This window comes from Hemiscyllium ocellatum, chromosome 4, assembly GCF_020745735.1.
Source record: "Hemiscyllium ocellatum isolate sHemOce1 chromosome 4, sHemOce1.pat.X.cur, whole genome shotgun sequence".
Classification (NCBI taxonomy): Eukaryota; Metazoa; Chordata; class Chondrichthyes; order Orectolobiformes; family Hemiscylliidae; genus Hemiscyllium; species Hemiscyllium ocellatum.
The window spans coordinates 126,198,082-126,211,843 of record NC_083404.1 but is presented as its reverse complement, the minus strand read 5'-3'; the positions used below and the strand labels follow the sequence as shown (position 1 = coordinate 126,211,843).

At 42.6% G+C, this 13,762-nt stretch overlaps 1 protein-coding gene across 3 annotated transcripts in view; it reads left to right on the top strand.

Moving 5' to 3' along the window:
- Positions 1-13,762, top strand: part of acss2l (acyl-CoA synthetase short chain family member 2 like) — a 75,086-nt gene that overhangs the window by 21,356 nt on the left and 39,968 nt on the right. For all 3 annotated transcript variants that reach the window (XM_060823844.1, XM_060823843.1, XM_060823842.1), the window contains one exon: positions 9,832-9,923. In XM_060823844.1, the coding sequence (XP_060679827.1) occupies positions 9,832-9,923 (92 nt within the window). The remainder of the gene's footprint in view (positions 1-9,831; positions 9,924-13,762) is intronic.

The window sequence follows — 13,762 nt, the reverse complement described above, 5'->3', positions numbered from 1 at the left end:
TGACACAGTATGTTGAAGGGCTGACAAGAGGGGAGGCCACACTGGATCTGGTGCTTGGTAATGAACCAGGCCAGGTGTTTGATTTAGTTGTAGGTGAGCACTTTGGAGAGAGTGACCATAATTCAGTTACGTTTAGTTTAGCGATGGAAAGGGATAGGTACATGCCACAGGTCAAGAGTTATCGATGGGGCAAGGGCAATTATAATGCGATTAGGCAAGAATTAGGATGCATAGAATGGGGTAGCAAAATGCAGGGGATGCAGACAATCGAAATGTGGAGCTGATTTAAAAAACAGATATTGCGTGTTCTTGATAGGAATGTCCCTGTCAGGCAGGGAGGAAGTGATAAGGTAAGGGAACCGTGGTTTACTACAGATATTGCATCTCTTGTTAAGCCTCCTTCTTCTTCTTATGTGTTGATGAGGCAAGATGGTATGGGTGAGGTGATGGAGAGTTACAGATCAGCTAGGAAGGATTTAAAGAGGGAGTTAAGAAGAGCAAAGAGAGGACACGAGCAGTCTTTAGCAAATAGAATAAAGGAGAACCCTAAAGCTTTCTATAGGTATGTGAGGAATAAAAGGATGATTAGGGTAAGAATAGGACCAGTCAAAGACAGAAGTGGGAAGTTGAGTGTGGACCCTGTAGAGATCGGAGAGGTGCTAAATGAACATTTCTCATCGGTGTTCACTCAGGAAAAGGAGAATATTGTAGAGGAGAAGAATGAGGTACGAGATATTAGACGAGGAAGGATTGAGGTTACTTATGCACAGGTGTTATCAATTCTAGAAGCAGTGAAAATAGACACGTTATGGGCGACACAGTGGCACAATGATTAGCACTGCTACCTCACAGCGCCAGAGACCCAGGTTCAATTCCCGCCTCAGGCAACTGTCTGTGTGGAGTTTGCACATTCTCCTTGTGTCTGCGTGGGTTTCCTCCAGGTGCTCTGGTTTCCTCCCACAGTCCAAAAATGTACAGGCTAGGTGAAATGACCATGCCAAATTGCCCATAGTGTTAGGTGGTAAATGTAGGGGAATGGGTCTGGGTGTGATGCCCTTCGGAGGGTCGGTGTGGACTTGTTGGGCCGAAGGGCCTGTTTCCACACTGTAAGTAATCTAATCTAATCAAAAAGTCCCCTGGGCTGGATGGGATTTATCCGAGGAGTCTCTGGGAAGTTAGGGAGGAGATAGCAGAGCCTTTGGTTTTGATATTTGAGTCGTCGTTGTCTATGGGTTAAGTACCTGAGGACTGGAGGATTGTAAATGTTGTGCCCTTGTTCAAGAAGGGCAGCAGAGATGACCCAGGTAATTATAGACCAGTGAGCCTTACTTCTGTTATAGGAAAAGTTTTGGAAAGGATTATGAGAGATAAGATTTATAATCATCTAACAAGCAACAATTTGATTTCAGATAGTCAACATGGTTTTGTCAAGGGCAGGTCGTGTTTCACAAACCTCATTGAGTTTTTTGAGAAGGTAACCAAGCATGTAGATGAGGGTAAGGCAGTTGACGTGGTATACGTGGACTTCAGTAAAGCCTTTGATTAGGTTCTACATGGTAGGCTGATGGAGAAAATGCAGAGGCATGGAATTAAGGGTGATTTAGCAGTTTGGATTAGAAACTGGCTATCTGGAAGAAGGCAGCAAGTGGTGGTTGATGGAAAATATTCAGTCTGGAGTCCAGTTACTAGTAGTGTGCCACAAGGATCTTTTTTGGGACCGTTGCTGTTTGTCATTTTTATAGATGACTTAGACGCAGACATAGGTGGATGGATTAGTAAATTTGCAGATGACACTAAAGTCAGTGCAGTAGTGGACAGTTTGGAAGAATGTTACAGGTTGCAGGGGGATTTGGATAAACTGCAGAATTGGGATGAAAGGTTGCAAATGGAGTTCAATGCAGGTAAATGTGAGGTGATGCACTTTGGGAAGAATAATAGGATGGCAGAGTACTTGGTCAATGGAAAGATTCTTGATAGTGTGAATGTGTAGAGGGATCTTGGAGTTCATGTGAATAGATCCCTGAAAGTGGATAGTGCTGTGAAGAAGGCATACGGTGTGTTAGGTTTCATTGGTAGAGGGATTGAGTTCCGGAACTGCAATATCATGCTGCAACTTTACAAAACACTGGTGCGGCCACACTTGGAATATTGTGTACAATTCTGGTTGCCCCATTACAGAAAGGATGTGGAAGCATTGGAAAAGGTGCAGAGGAGATTTACCAGGATGATGAAAGGCTGAGAGACTTAGGTCTTTTCTCATTGGAAAGAAGAAGGCTAAGGGGGGATTTGATAGAGACATACAGGGTGATCAGAGGATTAAATAGGGTAGACAGAGAAAGACTTTTTCCTTGGATGATGACATCAGCTTGTATGAGAGGGCATAACTACAAGTTGAGGGGTAATAAATTTAAGACAGAAGTCAGAGGCAAGTTCTTTACGCAGAGAGTGGGAAGGGCGTGTCATGCCCTACCTGCTAAGGTAGTCAATTCACCAACATTAGGGAGATTTAAACAATCCTTAGATAAGCTCATGGATGATGGTGGGATAGTATAGGGGGATGAGCTGAGAAAAGTCCACAGGACAGTGCAACATCGAGGGCCAAAGGGCCTGTTCTGCGCTGTATTGTTCTATGTTCTATGTTTTATCTTGTCACCACAACCGAATGAGCCTCCAGGAAAGGTAAGAGAGGTACACACTTAATGCAGGAGCCTTTTGTGGATATACCCATTTCAAACAGGTATGCTGTTTTGGAAAATGTAGGGGGTGATGGATTCTCAGGGGAATGTAGCACAAATAGCCAAGTTTCTGGTATTGAGACTGGCTCTAATGCAACGAGGGGTATGTCGGCTTCCAAGAGATCAATTGTGTTAGGGGATTCTGTAGTCCGAGGTACAGACAGACATTTCTGTGGCCAGCAGAGAAACAGCTGACTGGTGTTTGTTTCCCTGGTGCCAGGATCAAGGGTGTCTCAGAGAGGGTGCAGAGTGTTCTCACGGGGAGAGGGGCCAGCAGGAGGTTACTGTCCATATTGGAACCAACGAATTAGGAAGGGAAAAGGTTGAGATTCTGAAGAGAGATTACAAAGAGTTAGGCAGAAATTTAAAAATGGAAGTCCTCAAGGATAGTAATATCTGGATTACTCCCAGTGCTGCAAGCTAGTGAGGGCAGGAATAGGAGGATAGAGCAGATGAATGCATGGCTGAGGAGCTGGTGTATGGGAGAAGGATTCACATTTTTGGATCATTGGAATCTCTTTTGGGGTAGAATCCATCCTATACAAGAAGGATGGATTGCACCTAAATTGGAAGGGGACTAATATACTGGCAAGGAAATTTGCTAGAACTGCTTTGGAGGATTTAAACCAGTAAGGTGGGGTATGGGACCCAGAGAGATAGTGAGGAAAGAGATCAATCTGAGACTGGTACAGTTGAGAACAGAAGTGAATCAAACAGTCAGGGCAGGCAGATACAAGGTAGGACTAATAAATTAAACTGCATTTATTTCAATACAAGGGGCCAAACAGGGAAGGCAGATGAACTCAGGGCACAGTTAGGAACATGGGATTGGGATATCATAGCAATTACGGAAACATGGCTCAGGGATGTGCAGGACTGGCAACTTAATGTTCCAGGATACAAGTGCTACAGGAAGGATAGAAAGGGAGGCAAGAGAGGAGGGGGAGTGGCATTTTTGATAAGGGATAGCATTACAGCTGTGCTGAGAGAGGATATTCCCGGAAATACATACAGGGAAGTTATTTGGGTGGAACTGAGAAATATGAAAGGGATGATCACCTTATTGGGATTGTATTATAGACCCCCGAATAGTCAGAGGGAAATTGAGAAACAAACTTGTAAGGAGATCTCAGCTATCTGTAAGAATAATAGGGTAGTTATGGTCGGGGATTTTAACTTTCCAAACATTGATTGGGATTGCCATAGTGTTAAGGGTTTAGATGGAGAGGAATTTGTTAAGTGCGTACAAGACAATTTTCTGATTAGTATGTGGATGTACCTACTAGAGAAGGTGCAAAACCTGATCTACTCTTGGAAAATAAGGCAGGGCAGGTGACTGAGGTGTCAGTGGGGGAGCACTTTGGGGCCAGCGACCATAATTCTATTAGTTTTAAAATAGTGATGGAAAAGGATAGACCAGACCTAAAAGTTGAAGTTCTAAATTGGAGAAAGGACAATTTTGACGGTATTAGGCAAGAACTTTTGAAAGCTGATTGGAGGCAGATGTTCACAGGTAAAGGGATGACTGGAAAATGGAAAGCCTTCAGGAATGAGATAATAAGAACCAGAGAAAGTCTATTCATGTCAGGGTGAAAGGGAAGGCTGGTAGGTATAGGGAATGCTGGATGACTAAAGAAAGTGAGGGTTTGGTTAAGATAAAGAAAGAAGCATATGTCAGGTAGAGACAGGATAGATTGAGTGAATCCTAAGAAGAGAGTAAAGGAAGTAGGAGTATACTTAAGAGGGAAATCAAGAGGGCAAAAAGGGGACATGAGATAGCGCTGGCAAATAGAATTAAGGAGAATCCAAAGGGTTTTTACAAATATATTAAGGACAAAAGGATAACTAGGGAGAGAATAGGGCCCCTCAAAGATCAGCAAGGCAGCCTTTGTGTGAAGCCACAGAAAATGGGGGAGATACTAAATGAATATTTTGCATCAGTATTTACTGTGGAAAAGGATATGGAAGGTATAGACAGTAGGGAAATAGATGGTGACATCTTGAAAAATGCCCATATTACAGAGGAGGAAGTGCTGGATGTCTTGAAACGGTTAAAGGTGGATAAATCCCCAGGACCTGATCAGGTGTACCTGAGAACTCTGTGGGAAGCTAGAGAAGTGATTGCTGGGCCTCTTGCTGAGATATTTTTTCATCGATAGTCACAGGTGAGGTGCCAGAAGACTGGAGGTTGGCAAACGTGGTGCCACTGTTTAAGAAGGGCGGTAAAGACAAGCCAGGGGACAATAGACGGGTGAGCCTGACCTCAGTGGTGGGCAAGTTGTTGGAGGGAATCCTGAGGGACAGGATGTACATGTATTTGAAATTTGACTGATTAGGGATAGTCAAAATGGCTTTGTGTGTGGGAAATCATGTCTCTCAAACTTGATTGAGTTTTTTGAAGAAATAACAAAGAAGATTGATGAGTGCAGAGCAGTAGATATGATCTATATCGACTTCAGTAAGGCGTTCAACAAGGTTCTCATGGGAGACTGATTAGCAAGGTTAGATCTCATGGAATACAGGGAGAACTAGCTATTTGAATACAGAACTGGCTCAAAGGTAGAAGACAGAGAGTGGTGGTGGAGGGTTGTTTTTCAGACTGGAGGTCTGTGACCAGTGGAGTGCCACAAGGATCGGTGCTGGGTCCTCTACTTTTTGTCATTTACATAATGATTTGGATGCGAGCATAAGAGGTACAGTTAGTATGTTTGCAGATGACACTAAAATTGGAGGTATAGTGGAAAGCGAAGAGGGTTACCTCCGATTACAACAGGATCTGGACCAGATGGGCCAATGGGCTGAGAAGTGTCAGATGGAGTTGAATTCAGATAAATGCGAGGTGCTGCATTTTGGGAAAGCAAATCTTAGCAGGACTTATACACTTAATGGTAAGGTCCTAGGGAGTGTTGCTGAACAGAGACCTTGGAGTGCAGGTTCATAGCTCCTTGAAAATGGAGTCACAGGTAGATAGGATAGTGAAGAAGGCATTTGGTATGCTTTCCTTTATTGGTCAGAGTACTGAGTACAGTAGTTGGGAGGTCATGTTGCAGCTGTACAGGACATTGGTTAGACCACTGTTGGAATATTGCATGCAGTTCTGGTCTCCTTCCTATCAAAAAGATGTTGTGAAACTTGAAAGAGTTCAGAAAAGATTTACAAGGATGTTGCCAGGGTTGGAGGATTTGAGCTACAGGGAGAGGCTGAACAGGCTGGGGCTGTTTTCCCTGGAGCGTCGGAGGCTGAGGGGTGACCTTGTAGAGGTTTACAAAATTATGAGGGGCATGAATAGAATAAATAGACAAAGTATTTTCCCTGGGTTGGGGGGAGTCCAGAACTAGAGGGCATAGGTTTAGGGTGAGAGGGGAAAGATATAAAAGAGAGCTAAGGGGCAAGTTTTTCACACAGAGGGTGGTACGTGTATGGAATGAGCTGCCAGAGGAAGTGGTGGAAGCTGGTACAATTGCAACATTTAAGAGGCATTTGGATGTGTATATGAATAGGAAGGGTTTGGAGGGATATGGGCCGGGTGCTGGCAGGTGGGACTAGATTGGGTTGGGATATCTGGTCGACATGGACGGGTTGGACTGAAGGGTCTGTTTCCATGCTGTACATCTCTATGACTCTAAAATGCCTCATCCCAGGGATTACTGCATCCCTTCAATGGTCTTCACATCCTTGCTAATGTTTGGTGACCAGAACAGGATATAGTCCTGTAGCAGTGGTCACTTCTCTATTTCTGTATTTGGAAAGTTGCCCCAAATGCTTGTTACTGTCTAAAATTGATGTATATGAACACAGGTCCCTGTGGAAACTTTAACAGGGTTATTGCCTGGTGAAAATTAAGAATATCACCATGTGTGCAGTGAACAGCTGAATTTCTGGTCACACATGCTCTATCCTTGGCCTCTTTGCATGCCTTTTAAACATTAGAAGGGCCTCTCTATTAGGGTAAGTGGGAGTGTGTTGGTCTGGTGTGAAATCCAGGACTCAGATCAAATCAAAATACTGCAGATGCTGAAATGTGAAATAAAAACAGAAAATGCTGGAGAAGAAGAGACATGACAGATTTGAAACATTATCTCTGGTTTTGTCTTCACAGTGACTCAGCCAGCCGGCAGCATCTGAGCTGAGTTTCTGCAGCATTTTCTGTTTTTGTGTCATGAGGTCCAGTCTGAGTTTTAAAAAGAGGGGTCTGCAGAACTCAAAGGAGAATTTCAGGACAGTAAAGAGCTGGTTCCAGATTTAGTCCGATAAAGAGGATTCTGGAGGTCTAAAAATTATAATCAGGTAAAGAAGCCAGTGGTATCCAGGAGTCCCTAGAGATCAGGGTAATGAGAAAGATCCAGGAAATCTAAGAACCATAGAAATTCGGTGATGGAATAGGCTCTTCAGTCATTTGAGGCTCCGCCGCTATTCAGTATAATTACGGCTGATTCTCTGCCTCAATGCCATGTTCCCAAACCTCCCCACCAACCCCCCCACCCCCCACCCCATCCCCCACCCATAATACTTGATGCCTGCAAAATCTAAGTCTATCTCATTCTTGAGTATGTTCAGTGACTTGGCCTCCACAGTATTCTATAGTTGAGAGTTGCACAGGCTCACTATCCTTAGAATGAGGAAACGTTTCTTCATCTCAGTCTGAGAAGATCATCTTTATTTACCTGAGACTGTGTCTCCTGGTTCTACACTGGGGAAAACATCCTCCCAGCATCGAGCCAGTCCAGCCTGGTTTGGATTTTATATGTTTAAATCTGATCCCATCTCATTCTTCAAAAGTCTAATGAATACAGGCCCAGATAAACCAATCACTCCTCATACATTAGTCCTGCAATCTTTGGTATGAGCCTAGTGAACTTTCACTGCATTCCCTCTGTGGCAAGTATATGCTCTGTTAGGTAAAACTACATACAATGATCCAGGCGTGGTGTCACCTAGGCTTTTATGATTGCAGTAAGACATCCCCACTCTGAAGGTGAAAGTGAGGACTACCTCAAATCCTCTTCCATGAAGGCAATGTACCATTTGTCCTTCTAATCGTTTCCTGCGCATGCTTTCATTGAATGGTGTACAAGTGTACCTGAATTCCTTAGCCTATCCACGCTTCCCAATAAATACACCATTTAAACAGTACTCTTCCTTTCTGTTTTTCATACCAAAGTGTAGAACTTCACACTTAGAGAATTGAAGGTCTGGGATCATAGTTGTCCAGTACTGTTCTGACTTAGAAATGTATTGCCTTTCCTTGCCTTCTGGGTCAGAATCTTGCCACATCCTCCCTAATAGCATTGGGGTCTACCCACACCAAATGGACTGCAGCAGATCAGGAAGGCTGCTCATTTCCACCTTCTCAAGGGCAAATAAGGATGATCAATAAATACTGAATGGTCAATAAATAAATACTAGCGATGGCCATATTTCATGTATGAACATAGGAAAAAATCTGATTAAAAGGACCTGGCTTTTAAACTTATGACAAACTTCAGTGAATTTATAGCAGCAATCTAGAAAGCTGAAGATTTTGTCCCAACAGCACCTACTGAAGTTCAGGCCTTTGTGTTAAGCAGTCTAAGTAAGCATTTTCCAGGGATCCAAACAGGAAAGGTACGTTTGTTTCAAGATTTATAACAAGAAAGATGAGCATAGATGTTCCACCCAGCCTCAAAAATGTTTTTCACCTGTGGCTGGCTCCAGTAATGTTTGGCACACCCTTAATAAAATTTAATGTGTTCTGATTTGTGGAGGAGCTATTTGCTTCCCCACCATCCCAATCTGTGAGATGCCTATACTCAATCTGCAAGTATGAGCAGCTCATTGTCAGCATATTAATCCACCCACAAAATCAACCAATACTTATCTGTCTGACAAAACTGAAAATCACTGTCACTGTTGCTTTGGTACGACGCCCCTTCCACTGGGATCCGAAATGAGGAAGAGTAAACAATAGAAAGAGGAGCTACAGAGGGGAAAGAAGCAGTAGATACCTTCCAGACTGAAGAAGACAGCTTAGACAATGTTTAATAAATACCACCATCTTCGATCAGCAGTTAAGAGATATTCTGCTGTCGGAGCCCTTATCCTTAATGTCTGCCAAGTGGACTGTCCTGTTTCTTTTCACCTTGGTTTAGGAGTCACCTTGCTTCATGGTCAGAAAGCCTGAAGTGCAGACAGTTCAGTGCAGCATTGAGGGTGTGCTGCTCTGTCAGAGGTGGCATCATTCAGATCAGATGTTCCTCTCTCAGGTGGATAGAAATGATCCCCATGTCTCCATTTGAAGAACAGTAAAGGCAGGATAATGTTGAACCTGAAAGGAATACCTTTTGATGAACCAGAACGTCTCAGTATTGCCTTGATGTGTAAATTTGCTAGGAATTGGACTGTTCCTGATCGACTGTCTCACTCACTGTAACCAGAATGGAGAAAACAATTTTATCCTAATCCCACTGAACCATACTGCCTTTTGATGAGCTTCATCAGTTTTTGAACAGGCTTGATGCAAGGAAATGGAACAACAAATAAAAAGTATGATTAATTAAATCCCCAAGATCAGGAAATATCCAGGCATGGATAGCCTGAATCAGATGATCACAAACAGAACAACGTTAGGCATGACAAATGGTTTCTGCGCTGTTAACAACAAGATATGCTTTGGTTCCTGTGCCTCATTGCTTTCCAATAATCCTGGCTGAAAATACATGGATTTCATCATCAGGTGAAGACCTGATCGAGACCCAACATGGTTCCACTCCAGAACCACAGATAGAACTCTTGTCAGACAGAGACAACTGGTAGTGGGTTTAATCTGAGGGTCACTGTGCTTCAGGTGAATTGAAGGCAGAGACTGGGATTGAATCCATGAATAATGCCCAATTGGATGAAGTACTTATGAGGCAATAAATTAAAATGGAATTAAATTTGAGATTTGAGATCGCTAGCTTAAAGGAGAGCGATGAAGGAAAACAAATCAGTGCAGAGGCTTGAAGCAAAAGTGAGATTCAGTGAAGCCTTTCAGTGAGTTTAGGACAGAGACAGATGGATGATATTGGAAATGTAACTTTTCTTAGTTGCGATAACTTCTGTCTTTTTTTTATTCTAGGGAAGGAAATGAACCCCATGTCTGCTCCACCATCACCTACTCTCAGCTCTTAAAGCAAGTCTGCAAGTTTGCCAATGTTCTACGGACTTTAGGTGAATAATTATTTTTTCCAGGCAGCTGTAGAGAGCTCTCGTCTTGTCGATATAAGTAGAGAGCTCTGTTAATCCAGTGAATAAAGCGCTGTGTTTTTCCAGTGAGTAAAGCACAGTGTTTTTCCATTAAGTCACTGCCATTTTTTTTCAATGCATTGTTAGGATGTTCTGCCTATTTGTTGCCTATCCCCTTGAGAAAGTGGGAGTGAGCTACCATCTTGAACTGCTCAAATATAAAATAGAAAATGTTCAGCATATATTGTTAAAGTAATAGTGATGTCATTTTTTCAGTGTTTTATATTAAATCTTTATTTCACTTTGCTCACACAGATTTAGATGCAGCACAAATACAGCCGTTCAGTTAGTCCATGCTGGTGTTTAAATGCCACCAGCTTCCCCCCATTCCAGCTATATCATCTTAGCCTTTCAACATATCTTTCTATTCTCTTTTCCCTGTTAAGCCCAGCTGGTTATCTTTTGAAGTGTGTAAGTCATTTGGCCCAGTTGCTTCCCCATACAACATGTTCTGCATTTTAATCATTCCCTGAGTAGAGAAATTTCTTCTGATTTTCCTGATGCATTATATGATACTATTTTGTATGTAGCGCCTCTAATCTCCCACAGCTGGTTGATTTCTTGTCCTTGAGGCTATTTGTTATTAAGTTCCCTGGGACAAAGTGAGAACTGCAGATGTTGGAGAGTCAGAGTTGAAAGGTGAGGTGCTGGAAAAGCACAGCAGGTCAAGCAGCATTTGAGAACTGGGAGAGTCGATGTTTTGGGCGTAAGCCCTTCATCAGGAATGTGAGGGCTTATGCCTGAAATGTCGACTCTCCTGCTCCTCAGATGCTGCGTGACCTGCTGTGCTTTTCCAGCACCACACTTATCAAGTAGCTGTCAATGCAGAAAACACCACTTTAGGACGAAGGTTACAGAAACAGACAACAAAACCAGAACCAACAACAAGAAATACCAGGCTAATAATACACAGACTATCATTAAAGATCCCAATTCTTATAACTCTGACAGACCTAGATTGATGGAGGTGATAGAACACAATAAGTTAAGGTTTGGCATCGTATATAAGTAGGCATTTCATCAGTTTTGTTGCATTTCATATAAAAAGAATGGCACTGCTGTAATTCTGAAATGAACAGAAGGGCATGTGAGTGCAAATTGCATGCTTAGTTGATTATACTTATTTCTAAATTTCAATTCTGTCATTCCACCTGTCATTATGTTTTGGTGAAGGAAAACAGCATCCTGTACAGTCACAATGTTCTCCTCTCTGCTGGTGACTCAGAGACTTGCAGCCTTGCTCAGGTCACGGAAACTCCCCTTGGTGGCCAACAGAAACAATGCACAAACTACAAAGAAAGGCAAAGGCAAGAGGAGACATCCACAATCCAGTTTCCCAAAGAGTGCCCTGGAAATCTGAGATACCGGGCAATCCCTGATAATATGACACATTTGTTTGCTCTCGGTATAAGAGCCTGATCCACCACTCATGGCTGACCCTTTATCTCAATGATTCCTGCTTGGACTCCATATTGCTCTTGCATCTAAACTCTAGCAATGTTTCTATTATCTTCCTTAGAGTCATAGAAATGTACAGCACGAAAACCGATCCTTCGGTCCAACTCATCCATACCGACCAAATATCCCAACCCAATCTAGTCCCACCCGCCAGCACCCTGCTCATTTCCCTCCAAACCCTTCCTATTCTTTTAAATGTTGCAATCGTACTAGCCTCCACCACTTCCTATGGCAGCTCATTCCATACATGTACCACCTTCTACGTGAAAATGTTGCCCGTCAGGTCTCTTTTATTTCTTCTCCCTCTCACCTTAAACCAATGCCCTCTAGACTCCTCCATCCCCAGGGAAGAGACTTTGTCTATTTATCCTATCCATGCCCCTCATGATTTTATAAACCTCTATAAGGTCACCCCTCAGCCTCCGATGCTCCAGGAAAACAGCTCCAGCCTAATCAACCTCTCCCTATAGCTCAACTCCTCCAACCCTGGCAACATCCTTGTAAATCTTTTCTGAACACTTTCAAGTTTCACAACATCCTTCCGCTTGAGTATATGTGACCTCTGTAGGCTTCTGTAGCTGAGAATTCTAAAGTTCAATCTCTTCAAGTGAAGAAACATTTTCTTATCTCAGTCCTGAAATCCCATTTCCCAAGACTGTCTCCTCTGTTTCCAGACACCCCAACTTTGAAAAACATCTTCCCTTCAGCTAGTCTGATCAACCTTGTTAGAATTTTGTACAATTCAATTAGATCCCCACTCATCCTTTTAAAGTCAAGGGGTTATGAGGGATGTGATTGGGGGTTGGTGTAATGGATAGGAATGTGTTAGTGTTGGGGACACAGTATAGTCAGTGGAAGATGTTGGTCCCAGCAGTTCTGTTGTGTTGTGTTGCCTAGCTCTTGCCATTGTTAAAGGCATCTCCTCACCACTGGAGAAAACTTGGAGTCAGAGGGGGAGGATCCAGAGGAACGATGCAAAACGGTACAGGTACCAAGATCTACCAAATGTCCTGATGATAGGAATATTGGATGAATCTGTTTGTTGGAGTTCTAGTTTAGCTAATCTTTGATGCTGTCTAAGCTGCTTTCTTTGGTGTTGGCATTTTGCTGTGCTTCTAATAATCCTTCCAGTGGTGATTAAAAACTCCAAACCTTCTGCTGTGGGTAACTAGTCTAAAAGACTTAATTTGTGTTCTTCTGATACTATTTATTGGGCAAAGTGATATTGTCCCTAGCCCTGGACTCAAATCCCACACCAGGACCTGTTGGCTATGGAAAGTGTGAAAGTAACGTGACCAGTCAGGATTGTCAGCTGGTAAATCCTTCCAATTTGTCTGATGGCAGGCAGTAGAGCGCAAAAGTTTCCTGGTCAGCCATTCTGAAAAAAAGCAATGCAATGCATTGTCCATTAGTATGGAACAACCTCATGAAAATCCATTGCCTAACATTCAGAGGCAAAGGCATAAGAAATGGAGGAAAGATATTAGTTACAAGTTCCCTTGTTCTTCCAGACTCCTTTTGTAGTACTTTTTTTTGTTGGACAGCGAGTGTCCAAATTAAGAAAGAATCTCAAATGAAGTAATTTCTGGATTGTGCCACTCGACCCAGGATCAGACAATTAAACACTTGGTCCAAAGACTGATGTAGGAAGAAGGGTTTTGTTCTATGAGATACGAGCATAAGCCCTCAGCAAAATAGGAGCTACCCTTTTGGGATGGGTTCCACTTAAACTGAGCTGGAATCAGTTTTGTTGTGAATTGTATATCTGTGGGTAGGGATTTAAGTCGGAAAGGAGTGGTCAGGTGTAGGAGATTTAGAAATTCAAAGAAAAATATTGTGACAATTGAACAGTGGGTAAAGGCAAGAAGAGTGGGACAGGAAAGGACAGATAATTTAAAAAGAAAGACTCTTTACTTGAACTTGTGAAGCATTAATGATGCACAATGTCAGATAAATGATTTGGCTGTAATCAACATTGCAGGGATATGGTCACAAACTTGTCCAAGAGGGAAAGTATACAGTGTTGGGTACACAGCATTGAGATAAAATAAACCATCAGAATGGACAACCCTTTATAGTAAAAGATGACATAAAGACACAGGAACATTAAAAACAGGAGCTGAAGTATGTCAATCAGCCATTGATTCTTCCCCACCATTCAATAAGATCATGACTGGTCTTTTACCTCACACCATTTTCCCACACTATCCCCACATTCCTTGATATCTACAATATCCATCAACTTCCGTCTTGAACGTACTCATTCAGTGACTTAAGAACACAAACACCTATCAAGGATTTACAAT